Below are 26,787 nucleotides of genomic sequence, written 5' to 3' on the forward strand. Positions count from 1 at the left end.
ACACGCAGAGCACACACACTACACGCTCCGCACGCACTCCACACGCACTCCACACGCCCAGCACACACACTCCTCACACTCACCGCACTCCGCACACACAGCACACACTCCTCACATTCTCCATCAGTCTCCACACACTGCACACACAGAGCACACACACTCCACATACCCCACCACACATTCAGCACATACAGAAACCACGCACCCTCAACATACATTCACACACAACTCCTCACCCAGCACACTCCACCTGCACAGCACACACAGGGAATGCACACCCACACACACAGCACGCACACTCAACTGCAGGCCCATCTGGGCTTCCGCCTCCAGAATGAAATCATCCTTAGCTAACACGCTGGTTAGCACACGGCTATTCCAGCAAAGAAAGGTCCATCGAGTCTATTCTCGTTGGTCACAGAAAAACAGGAGCCTGCCAAACGTTTAAGGGTTAAAACAGAACACAGAACATTTTCATTTCAAAACACACTTCACTTGGGATGGCGTGAAAATGAAATGCAGGCACTGGACTGGCACCATCAGGGTGCTTCTTCGTAAAATACCTGAGTGGAAGAGGGGGCTCTGCCCAAAGCCCGCTGTCAGAACAACGAAGCCACCCCGCGCGCCTCCCTGGCCCTGGCCGGCTCCCTGGGGGAACTCCACAGGGACAGCTCTCTTGTGAGACTCTCCCGCTTCTTTCTTTTCTGTTTCTCGGCACCGGGGTCATGAAAAGACCTAATTCTCACCTGTCCTAACTGAGCACCTGGACCCCGAGAAAAAGGAAGTGTTCCATCTCTCCCTCTCTGTGCAGAGGACACAAAGTCAGTTTTCACCGGAGACAGACAGCCATCGTGCTTCAGAAATGACAGGACTTGTGGAACACAGCGCCTCCCTGGCTCCACTCTTCAGCGGGCACACGGCCTGCCGATGATCCCGGTGGCTGTGGTTCTGCCCCCGCCTCTCATGTGCCCCGTCCTCGGAGGAGTCTCAGCCATTTACCTCAGAATTATGGTCTCACAAAGAGGCCTTAAAAGAATTCTTTTCCAAGAAAACCCTACTTCCTCCCTTAGCTTTTTTTCATAAAAAAACCACTTAAACTCAAAAATGCAATTTTCTAATTTGATGCAGAGATAAATGGGAAATTACAGCTTTAAACAGAAACCACGGTATTCTGGTCCACTGTTACCAGAAAGCCCCAGGCTGGAAGCTCTGGGGAGCCCTAAGAATCGTCCAGTGCAGCCCTCATTCCACGCAACGTGAAAGGTGACAGACCTTGAGCCAGGCAGGCTCAGAACATCACCCGCCAGGTTCCCGCCAAAGGTGATGGGCCCCCGGGAACACAAGGAACAGAAGCCACTCTCAATTTACTTCCCGGGGTGAGAATCTCAACCAAGCCCCACTGAGTCACTTGGGTCATATTCCGTAGAGTCCTCATACGAGCCCAAAGGATACTGGCTCCTCTTAAAAAGTAAGTGTTCTCACGGGCAGTTATCAGAGTATCCATATCCCGAGGCGCAGAAGGCCAAAGACCCGACCGCAGAGCAGTCCACGCAGGGCGAGGCCCGGGCTGGGGTTCCTCGCCTCCCCCCCCCCCCCCCCCCCCCCCGCTCTCCATGCTGCCTTGGGCTCCGGGCTGGCACAGAGGTCGGGCTGGGCACACGTGGGAAGGATCTGGACTCAGTTTTGAAGCTGCGCTAACTGAACAGGCTTCTGTCAACACTGTCTCTGCATCTGCCCTGTGGGACATGGTTCTCCTGCCTGGTACCCGGTCTCTCATCTCTCTGTCCTCAACTTTCAGTGCTGTCTATGTCTGAAGCACCAGAGAAAGTCAATCAATCAATCAATCACAATAATTTTAAAATGTGGAAGGCGAACAAATGTCTAAAGCTGGAAACTCGTACTGAATTGATCTGTGACCTTGGGATGAACCAGGAGGATCTAAACAGCCCTATTGTGCACTGAACTCCAACTTAAAAGACAGGCTGTCTGGAACAGTGAGGGGTACCACTTGGAACCAGAATCCAGGGCCCAAAAGAAGTAACACCCAGGAAGCGATCCACATCCCAGCTACTATTACTGTAGCGGCTGCTGACGACAAAGGGACAGCTTGGCCATGATGATTTTCACTAGTTTAAACACAAGTTCTCCGTGTTGCCACACCAAATCTGTAAATTAGAAGTGGCAAACATCATTAACACGTAGGAACAATAAATCCCGCATAACCTCTGGCTCTTTCTGGGAATTCAGAAACTGGCAGATAAGCTAAATTACACCACGGTTCCTTTCTACGTTTAAATAAAAAAAAAAAAAACCCTGGCCACTGAAGACCACAAATAATCTTTCGGAAGGACACAATCCATTCACACTGCAAGGATCCCACACGGACATGCCGGGAAGCCCGGAACGGAAAGTGCTCAGGCTCAGAAATGCTGCAGGTCAGCCCAGTGGGGCATGGGGTCAGGTCTCTGAGCACTCTCTGGTGGGGCACCCAGAGGTGATGCAGGAAGCACGTCAGACTTAAGGGTGGGAAAGGACCCCAAAGGCCCCAGCTTCTCAGGAAGCCCATGGCAGAGCCAACGTCTGCGGGGCACCTGGGCTCTTCCCTGTTTCACCTCAAGCACCATGCCCAGCATTGTCCTCGGGCTGCATTCTCTCCTTCGAGCCTCAGCGCACTGGTCCTCTGATCATGACAGTGAGCGAGGCTCACGGCACTCAGGCCTTCGTGAAATGGAATGGGTCTCTGACCAAAAGCACTTTCTCTCCATGATGAGTATGCTTAAGTCGTCCCTCCAGGCAGGACAGCTGTGGTGTGAGGGCCTGGGATCTACAGTGGCAAGTCCGCAGGCGTTCAGAGTACAGCCTCTGGGTGGCGGCATCCACCCCTCGTCTACCACAGTCAATCAGGGGACCTGTTTAAGCCTGTTTTCTCATCTGGGACATGGAGATAGGGACAGAATGTGCCTCTTGCTGGGGGTTAGAAACCATCCGGTAAAGAGCTCAGAGCAGTGCTCAGCACAGAGAAAGTTCCAAGTATTAAAACACAAGAAGTGTTAGCCTGAACACTCTCCCCAGATCTGGGGTCAAGGCATAAACATGTAAGAACATTAGATTAACAGCATCAGGGCTAAAACGACGACGACAGAACAATGCGAAGAAATGACATAATGTAAACATAATCACAAATACGCTTCTCAAGGCAGTTCATGCATATGGTCTTCCTGTGAATTCCAGCAGCTCTGTGTAGTTGAGGTAGGCATAACTCTCCGCATTTAATAGATGAGAAAATGGAGCCAGACACATTAAGCAGCTTGCTGGTGACACATGGTGACATGGGGACCGGACACAGATAAGCATCTTGAATCACTGCTCTCAGGGCCATTTCCAGCTTCATCACCTCTGTAATGTGCAGCCCACCCAAAACAGAAACATCATTTCAAAGTGTTTACACTGAGTCTTTGAGTATTTCAAATATTCTCCAGGCTGGAATTCCAGGCCACAAACATTGATCCAACATCTTCACCCAGCTGTCTAAACCTCTCAAGAATTCCTGCCTTGGATTATAACCAAAGCTCGGAGCAGGCAGGCAGCAACTCTTGCTAACGCATTAAGTCCTGCTTGCCCACGGTGACCCTCATACCCCACGCAGTCTGTCCATGCACTCATTCATGCTGCAGACAGTGTGAGTGCAGACTTTCCCTGTCATTCTACAGGAACTACTGCTCTCCAAAGCACCGTGTGACCTCTCCCTGCTCTCATTTACGAGGGCCTCTTACGTCCCCTGGGCCTGGAAAGAACCTCCATCAGACTCTTGTGGGGAAGGCCAGGAGATGGCTCAGGTTCACTGCAGTCAGGCCCTTGGACCCCAGACTCAGGCCAGACTCCAGCAGGGGCCCATGTGGCTGCCAGCCACCACGTCCTGTGTCCTCCCGAGGCCAGCATGGGTGTGAGGGCCCCTGACTCTCAGCAGACCAATCCTGAGGCTCCTCGGTTTAGAAGCCGCATGACTCACAGGTGCCAACTACCACATCGACTGGGTCCCACAAGGGACAGGACCAGCTGCAAAAACCACCACCTGCAGGGAGGCCCAAAGAAGGGCCCTTCAGGGGGTTACAGAGCCAGACTCCTCCACCAGACGCAGTGGCCAGGCACAGTCGTTATTTTTTTACCAGAAGCAATATTAGCAACATTGACTAGTAACACATTTGAATACTGCCCTGATCTAGGTCCCACATAAACAGAGCTGGAAACACAACCAAAAATCAAACTCTCCTGCAGACCGGCGTGCTCCCTGCTGCATCCAAGGGCCTCGAGGGCCTTGAGTTCTCTCTGGCAGCCTGGGGGTCAGGGGTCAGGGAACTGAGCTCCATACTTGCCAGGGTAGGAACACCCATCCACCAGGGGCACCTTAGTGAGACACCACCGATGAACCCAAGCAATCGGTGTATGCTGCCCCGTGTGCTTTGCAAGCAAGCTCTTCATGGCTGCGACGGTATTTAGAAAACTATCTGAGAAATGCAAGAAAGCTTTTAAAAACGGCATCAGGCTAGGATGCTGCCAACCAGGACCCAGGAGGGGAGGGTGGTGGGAAGGACCAGAGTGAGGAGGAGGGCACAGAGGAGGACACTGGTGCCCCCTGCTGCCCAAGAAGGGGCCAAAAGGGAGCAGTCAGCGACCCCCCCACACACACACACACCCCACAGACACCCACACATGCAGACGCACACGCAGGTGCACATGACAGACATGACAGACACGCACACGCAGACACACAAAAACAGACACACACTCAGTGGGAAAAAAAGGAAATCAAAGTGGCAAAGTCACAATGTTTTAAAACAGCCTACCTACTGAGTTTATCTGAAGCACATACTTTTTCTCAGAACACCTGCGTGACCACAGGGGCCTGAATACAGGCATCAGGAGGCACACGAGGGCCGAGGCCCCGCCAGAAGCACCTGGTGGAGGGGCGCCAGGTACGGAGGGAGGGGGGGCTGCACACCGGCAGCCGAGCAGGCAGGAAGCGCTGTGAGGAAAGACGCCCGACGTCCCCGCGTGACGGCCTCGTTGCCAGCCAGCGGCATGGCCTCCCGGGGCAGCGTCAGGGCAAGGGCTGAGGCTCTCCTCGTGGGGAGGACCCCTCGCTGGTCACCACCGCATTCCACACCCAGCCACCATGTGCTCAGCTGCTCTGCAGACGCCCGGCCATGCCAGGCCCCGGGGCACAGCCGAAACAGCCTCCGCCCTCCCACGTGCCCTCACTTGGCTTCTGTGGAGATGCATTTGTCTTGTAAAATTATCAGAAAGAAAAGCTAGAGTCTGGTTTGTTTGGTTTTTTTTAATCTTCATCCATGCAGAAAAAGTTCCAGGAGAGTCCACTGTCCGCACAACTCTGCCCCCACCACCCAGACTCGGAGGCTCTCATAATCACCTCAGGTGACGGCGAAAATGACATCCCTAGCAGCCACAGATCCCTATCCATAGACTGGGACGATCTGCATCTGTCACCTGCGCCTTGCATGACAGAGCTGTGAGCTGGCACACATGCGCCCGAGTCTGTCGGAAACAGAGTCTGCACCTTTAGGTTACGTTAACCTGCTGCCGATCCACAAGAAGCTTCTGCCCGCACACGGTAGCTGCTTCGACTGTACGAGGGGAACCCAATACTGCTGTTCACCATGCCTCCTGAGTAGAACAATAAAAGCTACAGAGGGAGCTCTTCTCATTTGCAGTTTTAAAAATGAGTTGTGAGTTGGGGTGCCTGGGTGGCTGAGCGCCCAACTCTCGGTTTCGGCTCAGGTCATGACGTCAGGGTCGTGGGATCAAGCCCCACATCGGGCTCTGTGCTCAGCAGGGAGTCTGCTTTTCCCTCTCCCTCTGCCCCTCCACTGCCCTGCACACTCACACACATGCGCGCGCTCTCTCTCAAATAAATAAATAAATCTTAAAAAAAAATGAGTTGTAAGTTAATCTAATCTCCACATTTATTTACAAGGCCATTATGATGTCCCAGGGTGTGTGTGTGTGTGTGTGTGTGTGTAGGCACAAGAGTTCTACCACAGTGCAGACTTCCACCAAGCTCTAGAGATTCTTTTGCATGCTGCAATATACGGATATAATTTAGACACAGTTGTTCACACCAAACATGAATTCCAAGATTTCTCAAGAAGAGGACACCACTCAAAGTGGATTCCACGTCTCGGCTTGGCACAGAAGCCCACTTCTCCATGGTTCCCTCCTCCTGTCCCCCAATAAGATCCACAGAGCAGAGTGTCAGGACACATGTGAAAGGGGACACGGAGAACAGCCTTAAGCGAAGACAATTCCCTGCGAGACGCATGCCCCTCCTAGAGGTTCCGGGAGGTCGGCGTTGGGACCTGCTCCACCTCTACCCACCGGCCCTCCTTCCCACCCGCTGCCCCTGGCAGACCCCTCCACTGGGGGCACGACTCAGGGTGTGAGACACACGGCTCTCGACTGCAGGAGGCTACCACTGTCCAAACCATCATGCACATCAACGGAAACGGAAGTGCAGACCGCAGCCGAGCGGGGACACGCGTGAGGTGCAGCACGGCAGCAGAGCGCAGGTATGTCCGCGCGGCGCTCACAAACACGAGCCGGACGAACGCAACGGGGAGTACGTGCCAACAGCCCCACGCGGCCCTCAGCCAGCCCAGGCATGAAGAGGTGGAAAACACGATTCGACACCAACACCGCTGGGAGGTAAAGGGCAAGGTGCACTTCTGGTCCTGCGAAAGACCCGCCGTAACGATGGTGATGCCCAAGCCCCACGGTAACGTCTGTGATGCTCTGGGTCTAACCCACATCTAACGTCCTGCAGGGCGGAAGCCTCATGACTGGCGGGGAGCTCAGTGCAAAGCACGGACCCCAAGTGTCCATGAGCAGACGTGTGCAGTCGCCCCGCAGCCTTCTGAGTGAAGGAAGTCTGCAGGGCGAGCACAAATCCTTACTCCAAGCTCTTCCCGAAGTGTCTGGGCCAGAGCAGTCTGGGCCCTACTCCCGGGAGTGTGATTCGCACAGATGACCTGGTGCGGATCAAATGGGAACCAGGAAGAGCTCCGGAGGGCGAGGGGGGGCGGGGGGGGCGAGGGGGGTGCGGGGGGCAAGGGGGCGCGGGGGGCGCGGGGGCGCGGGGGGCACGGGGGTCCGAGGGGGGCGCGGGGGTCCGAGGGGGGCGTGAGGGTGCGGGGAGCGGGAGCCACACGCTGAGGCGGCTAGGCAGCTCCCTCCTGACGCGGGAAGGCAGAGCGCACTCCGGCATGCCAGAGACACAGTGCCAGTGTCCTGCCTGTGACAGGGAAAAGCTGAGCTCCTAGGACTTCGCCATGAACGCCATGACACAACCGTCTTTGTTCTTGGAGAAGATGACACACGAGACAAGCCCATCACAGAAGGGCTGGCCGCCATCAGAGACCGGTGGCAGGGTGAGCGGCAGGCTTCTGGAGACCCTGACGGGAAACCGTGAAGCAGGGTGGCCTGACAAAGCGCTCCGCCCAAGCCTGTGGACAACCAGGGCGAGACCACCACTAACCCGGTGGCTTTGACCCACGCCGCTCACAGCCCCCAGGAGCCGAGCACAGCGCCCAGCTGACAGCCAGCAAGCTCCCACCTACGCCCGGGACCCAGCGCTTGCCAGGATCCTGCTAGGCCGTGGGGCCTCGCGACCACGGGGACTGTGGGGGAGGGCGATGTGCCGTGTTCGTGGCACCTTCCCACGCAGTGAGCCCGGCGCCAAGGTGGGCTTTGGTCCGAGGCAGTGGGTGCTGGCTGTGGGAACCCTGAGCAGCAAGACAGACTGCCCTGAGCAGCCTGTCAGAAGACAGGGGCACACACAGGATGATGCCTGAGAAGGCTCAGACGGAGGGGAATGTTCTGGAAATAGGAGGGAGGGTCCTTGTTAGGAGGTGGCAGAGGGCTAGGAAAGCTAAAAATGCAAAGGTAGGGGCGCCTGGGAGGCTCAGCTGGTAAAGTATCTGCCTTTCATCAGATCAGGTCATGATCTCAGGGTCCCGGGATCGAGTCCCGCATCAGGCTCCCTGCTCAGCAAGGCGTCTGCTTCTCCCTCTGCCTCTGCCCCTCCCCCCCTCGTTCGCTCTCTCTCTCAAATAAATAAATAAAATCTTAAAAAAAAAAAAAAACCCAAAGGTAGATGTGAAATTAAATAGAAAGACACTCCCCGGGGAGCAGAGCATCCCAGCAGGGGTTCCCAGACGCGGTGCCCGGGGAGGCAACAGCAGAAGACGGCCACACACACTAGCATCCTGAGGCTGGGCCAGGAAGGGAAAGTACACTGAATGTGGGACCCGTGTGCAGATGCTGCAGAAGGCCCATTAGCCAACCGGGAAGGCTGATACTGAAGGAAACGCTTTAGAGACCACACAGCACAAAACAGACTTTATTCTGCTTGCAGAGAAAGATGGAACCTGGGGTTTTCCCCAAAGCCGGAATTTGAATACAATTTACGGACAACGACAGAGAAAGGAGAATGGAGGAAGATGCATGGCCAGCTGGGCGCCAGACGTCTGGGCTGACACAAACGTCAAAGGGCCCAGAGACTTCAGAGCCAAAGAGCACATGGGGCAGAGGCTTATTAGGAGCACGGACCCCCCACACACGCACACACGCACACGCACACACGCATGCACACATATACACAAATCAGCTACCCTCGCAAGGAGCACAGTGAACTAATGTAGGAGGACCCCTGCATCTGTCATTTGAGACCCTCCAGCACATCACTCTCCTGCCCCAGGGGGTCGACGTGCCTGGAATAACCGTGACTCCAGCCTCCGGTCTCAGACTGCGGCTCATGTTAACTGTGACAAGCATCTGCCTACAGCATCACAACTTCTCTGTGCAGCCCCTGTTCCCATCATCACCCCGTAAGTCAGGCACTGGCCCATTAACAACGTAAGACCAAAAAAAAAAAAAAGGGCGCCTGGGTGGCTCAGTTGGTTAAGCGACTGCCTTCGGCTCAGGTCATGATCCTGGAGTCCCCGGATCGAGTCCCGCATCGGGCTCCCTGCTTGGCGGGGAGTCTCCTTCTCCCTCTGACCCTCCTCCCTCTCATGCTCTCTGTCTCTCATTCTCTCTCTCTCAAATAAATAAATAAAATCTTTAAAAAAAAAAAAAAACAACAACGTAAGACCAATCTTGCAGGTGCGTATCAACACCTGCAAATACTCACGTTTATTGTAGCACGTGGCCAGCACACCTCTGTCGGCAGGGCTGGTACTAATGTGCCAGATCTCACCCACTTGATGGAGGAGGACATTTTTATTTAGGATGTTATTTTCGTCATCAAAATCTATGATGTGGATCTACAAACACAAAAAAAGAGCACATCAGGACTTCACTTCCTGTGTACCTTAATTAAACTCAGTGATCACAAACAATAACCAAAAGCACCTTTAACATCTTTAATTGTTATTGTTACCACACTAACAGCGTACACGTCTGTGAGCTCACCTCCCTGTGTTCTTCTCAAAAGACAGGTCTGAAATCCCCACAGAGTATTTTTAAGTTTGCAAGCTTACTGCCCCCATTATATCCAGTGCTAAAGAAACAGGACAGCCAAAGCTCTGTCCTCAGGTGGCCCCAGCAGGCCATGGCTGGCCTTAGGGCTAGGGCTGTTAAGGGTTGTGCAAATGAGCCTAGCGCCTCGGCGAGCGGCCCGTGGCCGTGCGACACACGCAGCCCCTGCCCAACCAGAACCAGGGCCACCCGCACAGTGCTCACGCCAGACGGGGCATAACTCAGCTCGTGCACCGGCAGTGACAGAGGTGGGAAGGGGTGAGAAAGCATTCCACACGAACACATCTTAAACATCTTTCCAGAAAGGAGTCCGACAGCTGCCAGTGCTTACAACTGCACGATATACAAATGTAATAGTATTATATTTTAGCCACGAAAAATTAAATACGCCCCTGCCATGCTTTTCTGGACAATTTTTTACGGGAATAAAATGATTTTCACATTCACACTTTTATCAGCACCCAAGTCAATGAGAAAAATAAAACATTTGTTTTAAAAATAAATTTATACTAAGAAAATATTCATGGATCTTCATGAAGATCTATATCCTGGCATGTTCACTGCGGCATTGATTATCACAATGAGTAATTAGAAGTCAGCTTAATGTCTGGCAATAGGGAATTGTTCAAATAAATTGTAGTATTTGACTGTAATGTAATACTACAGAGCCATTCAGTATGCTATAAAGGACTATTTAGTGCCAGGGAAGAGGGTCCATAACATATATTTAAGGGGAAAAGAACAAACAGAGCTGTGTGAGGGCTGTGTGCGGTGTCTGTGTAAAAAGCAAGCACGCCCAAACCAGGAAAGAGCCAGGAAGTACATGGTTATCCGCGGACGGTGGGATCGTGGCAGGTTTTCCTTTACTTCTTTGTGGTTTCTTGTATTTTTCACATTTTGTGTGTGATTAATATGCATTATTTTGCAATCAGAACATTAAATGCTGTTTTAAAAAATGTTTCCATGACACCCAAAAGCCTCAACACTCAGCACTTGGTTCAGAGAGCCTCGTTCTAGTCTTTACTGCTTCCTCCTATGCCCGGTTTTGATGGAAAAATAACCTCCAGTCCCCATGAGGGGTAGCTCTGGATTCAAATCCCACACTAACACCACAAGCCTGTGTGACCCTGCGCCTCAGTTTCCCACGTGCACGTTGAAGATGAAGGATCACAAGAAACCAAATGCAGGCATGCCTGGAAAACCACGGTGAAGCCGGCACACTTATGCCTTCCCCCTCTCCTCTGGGGGAAGAGATAAAAAACCATTCCTGCTATTTTTATTTTTAAAACTGCTTTCAGGGGACGCCTGGGTGGCTCAGTCGGTTAAGCGTCTGCCTTCAGCTCAGGTCATGATCCCAGGGTCCTGGGATCGAGCCCCACATCAGGGTCCCTGCTCCGTGGGAAGCCTGCTTCTCCCTCTCCCGTTCCCCCTGCTTGTGTTCCCTCTCTCGCTGTGTCTTTCTGTCAAATAAATAAATAAAATCTTTAAAAAAAAAAGATGTATCACAATATGTAAATAGGAACTATATAAATGTTCCAATTGAAATAACTGGATTTCTTAAGTCAAACAGAGAAAGACATGTATCATATGATCTCACTGATATGAGGAATTCTTAATCTCAGGAAACAAACTGAGGGTTGCTGGAGTGGGGGGTGTGGTGGGAGGGATGGGGTGACTGGGTGATAGACACTGGGGAGGGTATGTGCTCTGGTAAGCGCTGTGAATTGTGCAAGACTGTTGAATCTCAGATCTGTACCTCTGAGACAAATAATGCAATATATGTTAAGAAAAAAAAAAGATATCAGGAGGGGAAGGATGAAGGGGGGAAATCGGAGGGGTAGACGAACCATGAGAGACGATGGACTCTGAAAAACAAACTGAGGGTTCTAGAGGGGAGGGGGGTGGGAGGATGGGTTAGCCTGGTGACGGGTATTAAAGAGGGCACGTTCTGCATGGAGCACTGGGTGTTATGCACAAACAATGAATCATGGAACACTACATCTAAAACTAATGATGTAATGTATGGGGATTAACATAAGAATAAAAAAAAAAAAAGAACTGGATTTCTTAAAACCTGTCCCAGAGAATAAATGAACAACACAAAAATTACGGAACATTATATAGTTCTAAAAATCATGAAAAACACGGGGCATCTGGGTGGCTCAGTCAGTTAAATTTCTGACTCTTGGTTTCAGCTCAGGTCATGATCTCGGCGTCATGGGATCCAGCCCCGCATCTGGCGCCACACTCACTGGGGAGTCTGCTTCTCCTTCTCCCTCTGCCCCTCTCCCCACACCCTCGTGTGCGCACACACACCTGCACACATGCTCTCTCTCTCTCAAATAAAATCTTTTTAAAAATCATGATAAAGAGCAATTATAAATACCAAAAATGTTATGAAAGCACTGAATTTTACAAGCAGAACACAGACTACAAGGCAATATACAAAATCGGGAATAATTTTTGTGTTGTTAGGGTAAAGAGGAAATTCTTTTCTTCTTTTCTTTATTATTTGACACATTTCCTGCTTATTTGGAAATTCATTAAGACTGAAAACATGAATGAATGCACTTAAATGTACTGTTTTTCTGTTCCCTAATCTATCGCTCTGCAATGCACTCAAGCGCTAGGAGCCCCACAGCTGACAGCACCAGAGTTCTGGCATCAGAATTCCCGTTTGCTGGCTCAGTCTCCCCCCCACCCTGGAAGAAAGCGCCCCCGTCCCCTGCACCGACTCCCAGTGCCCTGCACACCGACCTCTGCCCCCTGGCCCGGGACCTGTGGCTGCTGGGCTCTCCTGCCTAGCCCCCTCTCCCCCTGCTCCAGGTCGCTTTCATCTGGGGAAGGGTCCTCCTTCTCAGCACCTCGCCAGGACACCCTTTTCTCCCGTGGGAGGACATGAAACACATGCTGTCCACAGGCTCCAACAACTGACCCAAAGTTCCTCTAGGCTCCTTTCTGCACTTCCAGGTACACGGACACAGCAGGAAGGAGGGACACAGCTAAGAGCCCCCCCCCCAAGTCCATCTCTCCTAATCTGACACGCTCTCACGCTACTGCAGCCCTTAACCTTCACCTTCAAGCTTGACAGTCCTGAGATTTTTCCACATATCCTCATTTACAGTGGGTCCTAGGCAGGCCCACAGGATATGTCCTCATGAGATGTTTTAATCTGGGTATGTTCAGAAAGCACTGTAAGACATCACCACCATAGGGCGTCTGGGTGGCTCAGTTGGTTAAGCGACTGCCTTCAGCTCAGGTCATGATCCTGGAGTCCCGGGATCGAGTCCCACATCGGGCTCCCTGCTCAGCAGGGGGTCTGCTTCTCCTTCTGATCCCCTTCCCTCTCGTGCTCTCTGTCTCTCATTCTCTCTCTCTCAAATAAATAAATAAAATCTTAAAAAAAAAAAAAAATAAGATTTAAAAAAAAAAAAAAAAGACATCACCACCATAAACAAAGAGATCAGAGTAACAATGGCTAACACGTAAAATGGGCCAGGCACTATGCTATTTGACATACATTATTTCCATTAATCCTTAAAAGAGACATGTAATCATTAGGCATAATCTACAGGTGGAGCAACCCAGGCTTAGAGAGTTGACGTAGTATGTCTCATGCAGTTAGAAACAGGATTCCAGAGCATGTGCCCTGAACCCCCACACCATCTGGGGCACAAAGAGGCTCCCCGTGCTCCCCTGGGCTTTGCACTGCAGCCTGTGAGCAAAAATCAGCTCCTGACTACAAAGAAGGAGACTGTGTCTCAAACTGTCTGTTCTCAGGGCACCAACAGCTCCCCAGCTTACACGGACGTACAAAGAAATATCCTGTGGAATACATATATGCAGTTACAGGGCAGTTATGAAAACAATTCGAAGAAAACACTACAACTAGTGAGTGCAAAAGATTATAGGGGCACAAAAAAAAAGACCAATTAATGTTGGTTAAGAGGGTCGGGCAGACATGTGGTCGTCTGGGTAGTGCTTAATCGTTACTTTAAATTCTTCATGCCAGGGACAGCTGGGTGGCTCAGTCGGTTAAGCATCTGCCTTCGGCTCAGGTCACGATCCCGGGGTCCTGGGATCGAGCCCCGCGTCGGGCTCCTTGCTCAGCAGGAAGCCTGCTTCTCCCTCTCCCGCTGCCCCTCCCCCCTTGCTTGTGCTCTCTCTCTGACAAATAAATAAAATCTTTTAAAAAAATAAATTCTTCATGCCATATCTGAGTTTTTAAAATATTTTAACAGCTTATAATGATGATCAAACTCATACATTCTGAATTACCACTATTAAGTATTTTAAAGTTGGACTTACTAGTGTGGGGCTAAGGGCACAGATGAAGATGACTCTATAAAAAGGGGTAAGAGCCACAAAATTCATTAGGAAGCCCGTGAAGATGTTACCACACTCTTACAAATGAAAAAAAAAGAAAAATTAAAAATAGGGATAAAATTGGAAATAAAAAATTAAAAGCTCCCTTCTTAGGGAAAGTTAAGGATCTGGTGGCTTGGCCTTGGGCGCATCTTCCTGCCAGAGGCCCATGAGCCAGCAGACCCCATGCCACACCGCCCACCACAAAAAGTGAATAGGCGCCTCCCGGCAGTTCCTTATGAAGAACACAGCACAGCAGGTGGCTAGACCTGGAGACAGCAAGTCCTCTTGCCGGTCTCACACCTCCAGCGCGCTCTCCTCCTAGCTCAAGTCAATACTGGAAAGCTCGGTTTCAGCTGCAGTCCTTTTTGCTTCAGGGGGACACACAGGATGCACAGTGATCCGAGACTGGGGGACCTGCATCCAATTTGATTCTGCCACTTCCCAGCTGGTTTACCCTGAACCAGTCATTCACTCTTTCCTGGTTCTTCCTTCAGCATAAGTATACTTAGGAAAATGGATTCCTAGGATTTCTTTATTCTACCTGAAACATATCGTGATCCTTCAGCTAAGACTTGAAATGCTAAGTGAAAGTTATTATCAAACATACTATATGTTTCCCACTGCTGATGATGCCCACATGGCTACCATTTACCTGTCTGTATTAATACTCCTTCCTGAAGCAAATAAGCCCCAGTGTATGACCATCCTTTGTCCATGAAGCCAAACTATGCTTGGCAGCCAGAAGAAAGAAAGAAAACAAAAAACACCCGTATTCCACACCCTCTTGGTGCCCAGTGAGGGCCTTTCTTGGCAAAGCAGTGTCTCCGTCCATGTGGGCGGCTGTAACAAACACCACAGATGGGGTGGATTATAGACAAGAGGAATTTAGTTGTCACAGATCTGGGGGCTGGAAGTCCGAGCTCAGGGTGCCACAGCGTGGTCGGGTCTGGTGAGAGCCGTCCTCCTGGATCAGACAACCACCCTCTCCCCATGTCCTCACGTGGCAGAAGGAGTAAGGGCGCTGTGGGTCAATCCCATTCATAACAGCTCCACTGTCATGACCTAAGCACCTTCCAAAGGCCGTACCCCCTCCTACCATCACCGGGGGGGTTAGGTTCCAACCTATGAATCCGGGGGGAAATAAACACTCAGACCTTAACAATGGACAGGATGGAGGTCCTTCAGAGCATCTGCTGCAGGGTTGGGGAAAAAGCTGGAACCAAAACAGGTCACTGGAATACCCCCAGCTGTCTCTTTATCATCACACTTTTAGATGTAAATCCAACAACTAAAAAGATATAAAGTAGAATTCTATGTTTTAAAAAGAAATTCTGAGGTGTAATCAAAACTTGGAAGAGGGGGTGGGGAGGGGAAAGTGGAAGGAGGGGTGAGGGAGGAAAGGGGTTTCAGTTTCAGTTCGGGGGGCGGGGGCTGCTGAGAGTCTCGATGTCTAACAAAGGCCCAGGCGATTCTCAGGGTAGCCAATGACAGAGCTTGCAGGCAGACGGGGCTGATGAACAAAGCTATCCGTTATCAAAATACAAATACAGAAAAATGGAGTTTACAAATTAAAAACAAAAGTTAAAAAGGAAAAGATCGACCAGGGGAAGAAGCCACTGTCTGTCACTCCCTTCAGGGATCTGCCTTTTCAACTGACCGTGCTGGGAGAGGACAAGTCTGCGTCCCCTATCACCCTGGCACTCATCCCCCAGCTACAGAAGAAACAGGAAGTTAGCAATAGGCAAAGGAACTCTTGGGGAAAAGCACGCTGCAGAAGTAAACCCCTTCAACCTGGAATCCCTTGTTTTGAGTCTCTGCCTAAAGTCCCCCACTGGACAGCCAGTGAGCACACAGCCCCCGCGGAAAGAACCCCACCTTCTCCACCTACCCATGAAGGGGAACCCAAAAAGATGGAAGACTCCACACACTCATCCTGCTCCCAACACGGAGCCTTGTGCAAACTAAGGGCAGAAAGTAAAGCAGTTCATCTGACAAAAAAAAAAAAAGGCCCGCAACTGTGACAGCTCTAAAAATTTTCAGAAAATAGCACAGCTGAATTAATTAGACCTGGTTCAGGGACTGGCACTTTCTAGGGAATTAAGGACTGCCCAGGAGCTGATGGCCTGAGGCGAAGCCAGGGGCCATTAACCCTCACCAGCCAGCCAGCCAGCCAGCCAGCCAGCGGGAGGCGTGGGAGCAGGGCCACAAGGCCAGGGCACCCCAGCCTGGGCGGGGTGGCCTGATCTGGGGAGGGCTCCTATCACTAGCACCGTCTGGGTGGGTGTCTGCAGAGAAGCGTGCAGGATGCCTTTAGGACACGGACCCCAACCACCTTGTGCTACAGGTGGAAGCGGCGGGGGTGGGGGGGTGTGAGGAGAGCAGCTGTGTTTCTGCCCTAAATTTTATGGCATCAAGGATGTAGCTGTCTGGGAACCTTTCCTGAATGTCCAGTATGTGACGGCTGCCTGGGTGCTGTGCTTCCAGACCCCGGTGCCACCTGCTGTCTCCTTCCTTTCAGAGCTTTCTTGTCCCACCGCTGGGAAAGGCTGCAGCCATGGCTGAATCAAAGGGTGGGGGATGGGTCTGCTAGCCTCATGGTTCCACGCCTGGTTCCCCAGATCGAGCACAGCTCGATCACCTGTGAAAAACCTCATACCTGCTTAGGACCAACCCCCTACCTGCTTAGAAATGGGATCAACAACACCTGTCCACTGAGGTCGCAGGTGTGGGAATCGCCCCCACCCGGCCCTGAGCGGAACCCCGCTTCCCCATCCTGCAGGTGTGTGCCTCTCTGACCTGCAGTCAACGGGCAGGGGCGCAGGACCCACCTTCCTGGCCTGTCCCGGCACCTGGCTGTGCCCGCGGGAAGCGCGCACCCGAGTGGATGCTGCGGGCATGGCTACCAACACCCTACACAGACCTACTGCTCAATGTGGAGGCACAGAGCCGGGAATCCCCATCCTCACAGCCGCTCAAAGACCCCTGGAGCGCAGGTCCCCCTCACGGTCAGCAAACAAGCAGAGAGGGGCTGCAGGATTCGGGTGTGTGGGGGCCAGTTTTCACCACTTACAAACGCACTCCATAACCGTGTTCTAATGAGAACATCGGCGGGCGGGACGCCTGGCTGGCTCAGTCAGATGAGCCTCCGACTCTTGGCTCGGGCTCAGGTCACGATCTGAGGGCCGTGGGATCAAGTCCCCGATGGGCTCTGTATTCAGCGGGGAGTCTGCTGGAGATTCTCTCTCTCCCTCTGCCCCTCCCTCCCGATGCGGGCTCTCTCTCTCTCAAATAAATAAATCTTTAAAATTAATAATAACAACATCGGTGGGAAACAGAGGAACAACCGTACTGCTTCTGGAGGGCAGTGGGCATGGCGAATGCTGGGGGCGCCCTCTGGGGGCATCCTCTGGGCGCCGCCTGGCTGGCCGCAAGCCCCTGCACACACACATCCTGCGTGGAAGAGAACGTGCTGCGTGGGAGGGGAGCCAGGCCCACCACACAGGAGAGAAACACACATCGCACAGCAGAGGCACGTGCATGGGACATGTGAGCTCGGCAGGTGTGAGGGGAACACGCGGGGTGGGTGTGCAGGGGCGCGAGCTCAGGCTCGGGCCCTCCCTCTCACTGCCTCTCAGAACCGTGACTGCCCGCGGCCCGCGTCTGCCCCACCACCTCGCTGAGCATGCAGCTCGGGGCACAAACCACTCACACACAACATCCGCGTTTGTTGGACGAGTGCACGCGTGCACGCACTCCCGACGACGTCACACGCTTTCCCAGAAACAGGGACTCTTTGATACCTATCATGTGGAGTCACCCACGAGAGGCCACTGCAGGCGAGGCGTGGAACCAGGAGGCTAGCAGACTCACCGCCCACCCTTTGATTCGGCCATGGCTGCAGCCTTCCCCAGCGGTGGGACAAGAAAGCTCTGAAAGGAAGGGGACAGCAGGTGGCACCGGGGTCTGGAAGCACAGCACCCAGGCAGCCGTCACATACTGGACATTCAGGAAAGGTTCCCAGACAGCTACATCCTTGATGCCATAAAATTTAAGTTAAATATTTACCTTGTCCGTGCCCTACTGGAAAGTTGGGTTCTAAGACTGACTCTTAATGACAAAAGTTATTCATTTCACTAGGTCCAAGGACGGATGGCTGTATTCTGGAAACAGGACTGTCTGTGTCATGAAACTACATTGATGCAACAGGACATACAGAGCTGTAATCGGCAACGCGCTGCGGGATGCTGACCTCACAACCCGGGGAGTCCTAACTCCCTGCACGGTGCTCCCCACAGAGCCTGCAGAGACCTTGCTCCAACAGGATTTAAAGAGGATTAAAGCACGTCAGGTCATCTGGGGCTGCTCCTCTCTTGGGGCCACAACTAAGTCTGACTTGTGGATGCCCTCATTGCTTCGTCTGGCCTTTAATTCACTGAGCATCCCTCATGACATCATAGTAATTTCTTCCCTAATCTCAGAGTTAAAAAGTGATACCTCCACCAAAACGTTCCATGGGACAGCCTCAGGACCGAGCGGAATTGACAAGCAGGCGGGTGAGGTGAGGCGCTTCGACACCGGCAGACAGGGCCCCGCGGGCTCCCCGACACCTGCCGTGTGATGGCTTCCGGGGTCGGCGGTCGGCCCCACACGGGAGCCACGAGTCCGCCTTCAGACTCCCCGCCCCCTCCAGCGCCACTCCCGCAGGGCCGGGCCTGCACCACAGCATCTGCGCGCGGGCGCCCCCCCCAACCCGCAGCCCCGAGGCACCCCGTCGGGCGCCCCCCTGACCCACACAGCAGCCCCCACAGAGCACAAGCTCCTCTTCCCCGCAAGATGCCCACTGGAAGCCATTTAATAAATCCTCCTTACCTGACATTCTTCCAGAAGGAAAATGACACACACGTTCAGAAAAGTGAAAATTAGGAAAACAATCTACCTCACAAATGCTCACATCACCCAAAGGTAACTGTGGCTCAAATTCTGAGGCCTTGTGGCCTGTTTCTGCCTAGTCTTTGCCGCACCTTAAGACTCAAGTCTGTACTTTATCCTCTGCCGTCCTAATCGAGGCATAACTGACGTAATATTGTATCAGCTGCACGTGTACATCCAATGACTCAACGTCTGTAGCTATTGAAAAATTATCTGCTTTTTTAACACTACTGGGATCACACAATGTATACAATTTTAACATTTCACAGAATCATCTAATGATTCTTAAATTATGACACTGATAAGTTTGTAACTTAACGAGCAGTCAGTAACAAGCACTCCACCATGAGGAACCAGGTTCAACCGGGTCCAATCATGAATCTGCCACCATAGACGGCAGCTCCATCCAACCTGATACCGGCAGGTGATTGCTGCTAACTGTTTCACAATTATTCGTGCCATTAGAACACTATTCCTTGTATAGAAAGGTCTTCCTAGGGGCGCCTGGGCGGCTCAGTCAGTTGGGCGTCTGCCTTCGGCTCAGGTCATGATCCCGGGGTCCTGGGATCAAGCCCTGCATCGGGCTCCCGGCTCAGCGGGAATTTACTTATTTATAAATAAATAAAATCGTTTAATAAATAAATAAATAAATAAATAAATAAATAAATAAAATAAATAAAGGTTTTCCTATGTTTTGGGTATAGGAAGTAAAGGTTACATAATATAAACATTTATCTATAAAGCTCTACACATAAACTGTCAATCTAAAGTCTCTCCTAACAGGAGAGGGGCAATGTCGCTACTCCACACCCAGCAGCACACTCTTCCACAGCTGTCTTAAAGCCACTCCCCCGTGGGACAGTGGTAACTGGGCAGAGGCCCTGCTCCAGGGCACGTGGCCATTTGCACATTTCCCCCAGGATCCAAGACAGTTCACATCCTCACAACATCCTCAGCACCCGTGGGGTACAGAGAGCAGATGGCTTGATCGCTGTCTTGGCGATGAGGACCATGAAGTCCAGTAAGGTTAATCCATTCGGTCAAGGTCATACGTTTGTGTCCAGCCACGAACTGAGCGCTGGTCTGTGAGTAGCCAACACTCTCTCTACAAGAGTGGCCAGAACAGCCCCTCCCGGAGTGCGTGGCAGTGAAAGCCTGGAGCTCGATGGGATTATGGCCTCATCCAGGCTCAGCTGGAAAGAATGCTGTGGGCACTTACAGTGGTCATCCACCACCCCGAGCAGAAACAGTGGTGCCGACCACGTCCCCTGGATAGCTTATCAATCACTTACACAGCAAACCCTACGTAACCCCACAGACTAACACTATGACAGTGATGCTACACAGAGTAGGTTTAAATTATTGAATTCAATTATTACATACAGTTGGATATTTAAATCCCAGTGAAAGTTTTATTTTGTTTGTGTGGCATTAATTTTCTCAAATGTTGTTTGAAAAATCAAGAGCAAAATGGTTATAAAACTAAGAATAGGCTTAGTAATTAACATATATACATTTGTCAAAAATAGTTACCTGATTATCATATTTAAGAGACTGCGTCCCAACCAAAAACCGAATGGCATCTGTTTCTGCAGTCTGAGGTGTTAGAGCACGGGCCTGCAGGAGGGAAGGAAAATGCACACACATTTAAGATGTTAGATGTAACAGAGACGATAAGGCAGTTACCTCCTCTACTGCTGCGGGAGTATCAATTAGTACAAAGTGCCCACTAGGCAACTTAGAAATGTGTATGCAAAGCCTCCATCTTTTGTATACTTTGTGACACCACAATTCCATTCAAATGCGTATATGGGCACGAAAAATAAGCAATAAAGATGTAAATGGTATTTTTAATAAAACCATAATTTTCAACAGAAATAGACTGGTGGAACAAATCATCTTTCAACAGTACAGCAGAAAATGGTTCCCAGCAATGGCAGAGCAGGTGGTTTAAACCAAGTCTCTGGCAGAGGACAACTGCAGAAACTAAACAAAATACTCTGAATTTGTTTCAAGGCCTCCTTTAAGGAGCTACCACAGCGACGAAGGAATGCCAAGATCTTGGAAAGGGAGGGAAGCTTAGAGAGGCAAGCCTGACCTCTGGCCCCCTTTCGGCTGGAGGCATCTGTCAGTCTGGAAAGTGTGGCTAGCAGCTGACACTGAGGAATGCTTCTGACAGGCTCATGGACTGAGGGTACAAACATGGAGTGCAGGGCCCACCACGGAGAAGGGGCCAGCAAAGCACTAACACTCAGGGTTGGGATCCCATAGGGCACAGGCCAGGAGTGAAGGTGAACTAGAAGGTCAACCTGCACAGACTAACGCTCCAGGTCACCTTAGTCCATGACTGGATTTTAAGTGAACTAAGCAGGATGATGCTCCTGGGCTGGCCAGCCACCTGCCAGAAGTAACAGTAAATCCTCTGGAGGAAGACAGACTTCCAAAGTTTCTACAGTTTTTCTCACAATGTCAAACACTCAATCAAAAATAACTAGTCATACAAAAAGTCAAAATCATATGATCAAAAGCCAAACAATAAACAACAGAAAGGGACCTGCTGAGCATTCAGATGATCAGGTTCTCTGGGAAGCAAGCTGTAAATCATCAAGCTTTGTGCACAGACTTGCTGGAAACACTCTTGGGAATGACATCATGGAGGAAGCAGCAGTGAAGGCATCAAGGAAGCAGGAATGTGCAGAGGACACAGAGGAACTGCAGTGCCCACAGGGAGGCCAGAGCTGGGATGATCCCTCAGAGTGGAGCCATCATGGCCAGGCTCATCTATTGCCCAGCCCCCAACCCCATTGATCAGGCATTGGAAGCAGGCTGTCCCTGGAGAGGGGTGTGACTTAGGGCAACATGGCTCCATTCAGCTGAGGGCACGTTCCGGGATTATGGGTGACTGATAGCTCTCAGTGGGTCCTGCTTTAGAGTTTGCCCTCTCCCTCTGCCCCTTTCCCTACTCGTGTGTGCTCTCTCTCTCTCTCTCTTTCTCTTGCAAATAAATAATCTAAAAAAAATAAATAAAACGGGGTTAGAGAAACAGTAGAGCAGTCGTCCTAACCATTCAGTCTGCCTGGTTTTGATTTGGTTTCCACGACTGGGGTGAACAACAAGACCTTTTCAGTGTCCACTGCCAAAAGGTTTGGAGACAACGATTTCATGTCATGCTCTCAGAAAACACAACCATAGCCCCTATATCCCAACCCCTCCTCACAAAGGGTTGCTGGCACAAAAACATCAACTACCAGAATACATTTCGGTGACAGCAAGAAAATACATGTCCAGAACAGTATTCACATTATTAGGCATCTGGAGGAAAAAATCCATTCTAGCCAATATGCCTACAACCTGTTCAACAAAACTAGACTGGAGTCAGACCTCTTCACAAAACTGATGAATTCTTTTGAGTCTATACACCTTCTGCCAAAAATGCACATACATACACGTAGAATTTTGCACATAATACCACAAATTCACAGACCCCCTGAATCCTATTTAATTAGAACACCACTTGGTTAGAGAAAAATGGTGAGGAAGCATCCACCCCATTGCAGAGATAAACCCCCAGCTGCTCAGAAGGCAGAACCCAGGTCAACAGAGGGGATGCGGGATGGGCTCCACCTTCAAACAAGAACACTAAGACTTAAATGGAGGTACATGTCATCATCCCAGACAGAAAAAGCCTGAAAGTCCCCAAAAACAGGGCCCAGAAGAGGACTCATCTGAGAGGAAATGATTATTTTCCATGAAAAGACTTGTCTGTGCTTGGAGTCAGCAATCGTGAGCTGACTACACAACGCCTGCACGGTGGCCACGCATGGAAGGTACCACAGAGGGTAAGACAGTAGCCCTGCCCTCAGGAAACAGACCTGCAGGAGACATCAGACAAGACCCAAACAGAGCAGGTGGGAAATGACTACGTATCAGCCCCTGGCCCAGACCACAGCAGCAAATTAACATTTATCAAAACGCATCCACGAGCTCAACTTCAGGCAGAAGACAGGATTAAATGCCATTACTGGAAAACAGAAGAACACCAGAAAGAAGTATGTTGTGTTAGTGGCCATGAGACTGGACAAAAGGGCAGCTCAGCGCTACAGAGGCTGCTGAGTGCCATCACGAACCAGCATTCAACCTGCTTCATCCTGAAGCAATTTACAGAGCCCAGAACTGCACCCCTGGGCAGGACTATCGGTAAGCATGCAAGGAAATAAAGTCGAAGAGATCATGTGTTTCAGAGACAAAAGCTACCACAGTTTTAGAGAAGTACTACAAGTCTGACACTACGCATTCTGTCACACACAGTAAGCCACTTCTTTTTTAAAACACTGAATAGGAGGGGCACCTGGGTGGCGCAGTCGGTTAAGTGTCCAACTCTTTGTTTCAGCTCAGGTCAAGATCTCAGGGTCATAACATCGAGCCTCATGTCAGGCTCTGCGCTCAGCTCAGAGTCTGCTCAAGATTCTCTCTCCTTCTCCCTCTATCCCTTTCCCTGCTTGCACACTCATGCACTCTCTCTAAGATAAGTAAATAAAAATAAAAAACTGAAGAGAATTATTCTTACAAAAGAATCTAAACTGAATCTTTAAAAATTACAGTGAAATCTCAAAAACATTGAATCTAAGATCTTTTTAGTACTTTATTGGGTAAAATTATTATAATAACTTAACTCCGGCCATTTGGGTGATGGATGTGTATCCATAATTCTGGTTCTGTGATGAAGTGAATGATCAAATGACCTTCCTACGTCTAGTCATAATGATGATTTTGCGGTGTTCCAATGACCTCATTGTTACAAGATCAAATTGTAGGGTATAATAGGTCATAAAACATCTCCGTGTATTTTACCGTGGTTCATCTTCATAATACAATGAAGGAGACCCAAAGTCAAGATGGATAATATTATCTCTACTTAGAAGATAAAGATGCTGAGGACCAGAGAGGTTAAGTGACTCAGTCATGGTCACAAAGCTCCTAGAGGAAGAACCACCCAGACTCCCAGCCTTGAGTCTGGTTCTCTTTCTGTTATGGTGATGCAGGGACCCAGGAACACAGGTAAGATATTTACACACGGGACTGAAGGCAGAGCACAGGCCACTTTTTTATCATTCCATGCCCTGTTCTCAAAAGAAGGGCCATGGCACTTTCCTGACACAGCTGTCTTTCCACCCACCTCACCGTTTAGTGAGCCAACCCAGGACAAGGCAACTGGAGATGCTGAGAAGCCTGGCTCTCACCAGAAGCACTCTGAAAGTTCCACTCCGTGACAAGAGGCACAAATCCCAGACCTCCCAGTACTCGCCGAATACTAAGCATTCCCTTGGGAAATTCAAAACTGTCTTCATGTGCTTATTAGTCTGAGCAAGTAAACGCTCCCTCTGGTGAACGTCCAGCCTGGTTCCTCATCAGAACTTCCCCCACCAGGCGCCGCGCCCCAGGCAAGTTTAAGGTGATGCCGGAAGGCGAGGAGGTGGAACAGGACTTGTGTTTAAGCAGCAGAGACAAGGGTGGGTTGAACCTTCTACAGTGGGCAGTCTCCCCCCAGAAACAGCCTCTTTACTGAGAGCTGCCCCAGATCGCTAGGATGACAAACCAGGAAGCTAGTGACCACCCAATGCCCTTCCTCACACAGCAGATCGCCTCCTCAGCGATCTGGCAGATCACTTTACAAACACAGAAGAAAGAGCAAAAAGAAGGTAAAGCCCCAACTTCTTCACTCTGTGCTGAGTACCTACTTCTCTCCGTCTCCCACACCCAAAATCACAGAGGTCCAGAGTGCATAAGAGGAACACTAAACCTCTTGAGCTACTCATGGATAATTATGGCAACAACACTGCTCCTGGGGACACGGACACGCTCACTGGCGCGTTCACTCACACACTCACTCCTGTAAGTGCAAAGGCTGACCATTCAGCTCCACCAAGGGGCTGCCGCCTGCCCCTCGTCCACTCTGCTCTGCACTGCCAGATCCTCTGGAGGCCCCCGTGCAACCCAGCCCGACCTTACAGCGAAGAACTCGCCTCACACTTGAGCAGCAACACAGAAGCTATCAGCTGGCCTCCTGGAGACGTCGCCACCTGCCCTCCTACCCAGAGATGGGTGCTCCTGCCCTCCTGCCCAGAGAAGGGGGCGCCCCTGCCCTCCCGCCCAGAGAAGGGGGCACCCCTGCCCTCCTACCCAGAGATGGGGTGCCCCTGCCCTCCTGCCCAGAGAAGGGGGCGTCCCTGTCCTCCCGCCCAGAGACGGGGAGCCCCTGCCCTCCTGCCCAGAGAAGGGGGCATCCCTAACCTCCTGCCCAGAGAAGGGGCGCCCCTGCCCTCCTGCCCAGAGATGGGGCATCCTTGCCCTTCTGCCTAAAGATGGGGAGCCCCTGCCCTCCTGCCCAGAGATGGGGTGCCCCTGCCCTCCTGCCCAGAGAAGGGGGCATCCCTGCCCTCCTGCCCAGAGATGAGGAGCCCCTGCCCTCCTGCCCAGAGATGGGGCAGCCCCTGGTGCCCGCCTGCAGCACACAACATTGGGCAGCCCTCTCTCTTCTCTGTCCATCTCCTCTTCTCTGGCTTCTTCTCCTTAACTAGGAAAATCAAGTCCCATGTCCCCTTGTCCTTTGAAAATATCTCACCTTCACTCATTTGCTTCTCAAGCTGCTGCCAGACCTCCATTCTCCCATTCGCTGCCAAGCTTAATGGTGGCGTAGACAGGGGGAGCCTTCCTCGCCCTGACCGGTTCCTCCCCGTCTGCTGACCTGGCCTCACTGCAGCCAGCCCGTGGCACCACCCTCCCTGTGGCCTCCAGCGTCACAGCCATCAGATGCCCTTGACATGAGAGCCGTCTGTCCCTTGGCCCCCGAGGACCCAGTCCGTCACCACCCAGCCCCCTGCTCACGCTGTGGCTCTGCGCCCACGGTTCCATCCCGACTCTCCCAGGCCACACTGCCCTCCTAGCAAGCCCCCTTCCCACAAGCGTCATCACTGTAACCAGGCTGGTGACTGCACACCCACTAACCAGGTCCGCGGCTAACAGCCCCTGATCCCACCTCTTGCCTACCAGGCCAACCACACGGGAACCCCTAAGCCTGCATCCCGCCCTCCCTAGCTCCTCTCCAGCCACACCGCCACCCCTCCCCACTCCTTGCTTGAACAGCATTTCCACAACCTATTACCCAACCTTCCTGACATGAGTCTTTATTCCAGGTCACCCTCCACTTCCCACCTCATCAAGTCAAATCGGGCCCTCAGGCTTTCGAGCAGTAGGCTAAAGTCTTCATTTCGCTCTTCCAAACCCTAGGGAATTACACAAAAGCAAGAACGAGAATAAAAAGCAGAAACAGAGACCGTCTTCAATGAAACTCGGAAACATCTATAATCCAAACACATGCCATAAGAAGAAAGACTTGAAGGTAGAGGTCAGAGCCAAGAGGGGTGTTGAAGAGGGCGGGCGCTGGCGACCCCCCACCCCCACCCCACGAAGACACGGCAGGCACCGCGGGGATGGGACGGCATGACAGGCGCATGGCTGGTGGCAAGAGTCAGAGCAGGCCAAGCAGGCTGGGCATCCCGTCTGGAAGCACTCTGGCCCCACAGAGTGGAGGGGTGCCGCACTGTGGGCAGCCAGCCTGGGCCATCGTCTTTGCCCGGGGATGAGTGAGGGCTGCAGATTCGCTCACAAACCAAAGCCTGGGCTGCAGGAATTCCCACCGGTCTGGAGCCTGGGCCAGGCCCAACTCCGCGTACAGAGCCTACCGCAGCTGGACTGGAAGGCTCGTCCGCGAGACACCAGGATCGGAGGAACTCAGGAGCCCTGCAAGGGCACCACCAGGAGGGACAGCGAGGTGGAACAGCGGGAAGAGCTCGGAAAACACACACGCACTGACCACATGCTGCCACGGAAGAGCCAGAGCTCATACTATACAACCAGGATATGTCTATAAAACCTAGC

At 51.6% G+C, this 26,787-nt stretch overlaps 1 protein-coding gene across 3 annotated transcripts in view; it reads right to left on the reverse strand.

The window, feature by feature from the left end:
- LOC118007282 (EARP and GARP complex-interacting protein 1-like) overlaps positions 1–26,787 on the reverse strand; it is a 123,795-nt gene that overhangs the window by 91,502 nt on the left and 5,506 nt on the right. For all 3 annotated transcript variants that reach the window (XM_035000282.1, XM_035000283.1, XM_035000284.1), the window contains 2 exons: positions 20,383–20,466; positions 9,206–9,338 (listed from right to left, as the gene is read on the reverse strand). In XM_035000282.1, coding sequence (XP_034856173.1) covers positions 9,206–9,338; positions 20,383–20,466 — 217 coding nt within the window. Of the gene's footprint in view, positions 1–9,205; positions 9,339–20,382; positions 20,467–26,787 lie in introns of those variants that run through there.

This window comes from Mirounga leonina, unplaced genomic scaffold, assembly GCF_011800145.1.
Source record: "Mirounga leonina isolate KUSES-001 unplaced genomic scaffold, KU_Mleo_1.0 Mir_117, whole genome shotgun sequence".
Taxonomy (NCBI): domain Eukaryota; kingdom Metazoa; phylum Chordata; class Mammalia; order Carnivora; family Phocidae; genus Mirounga; species Mirounga leonina.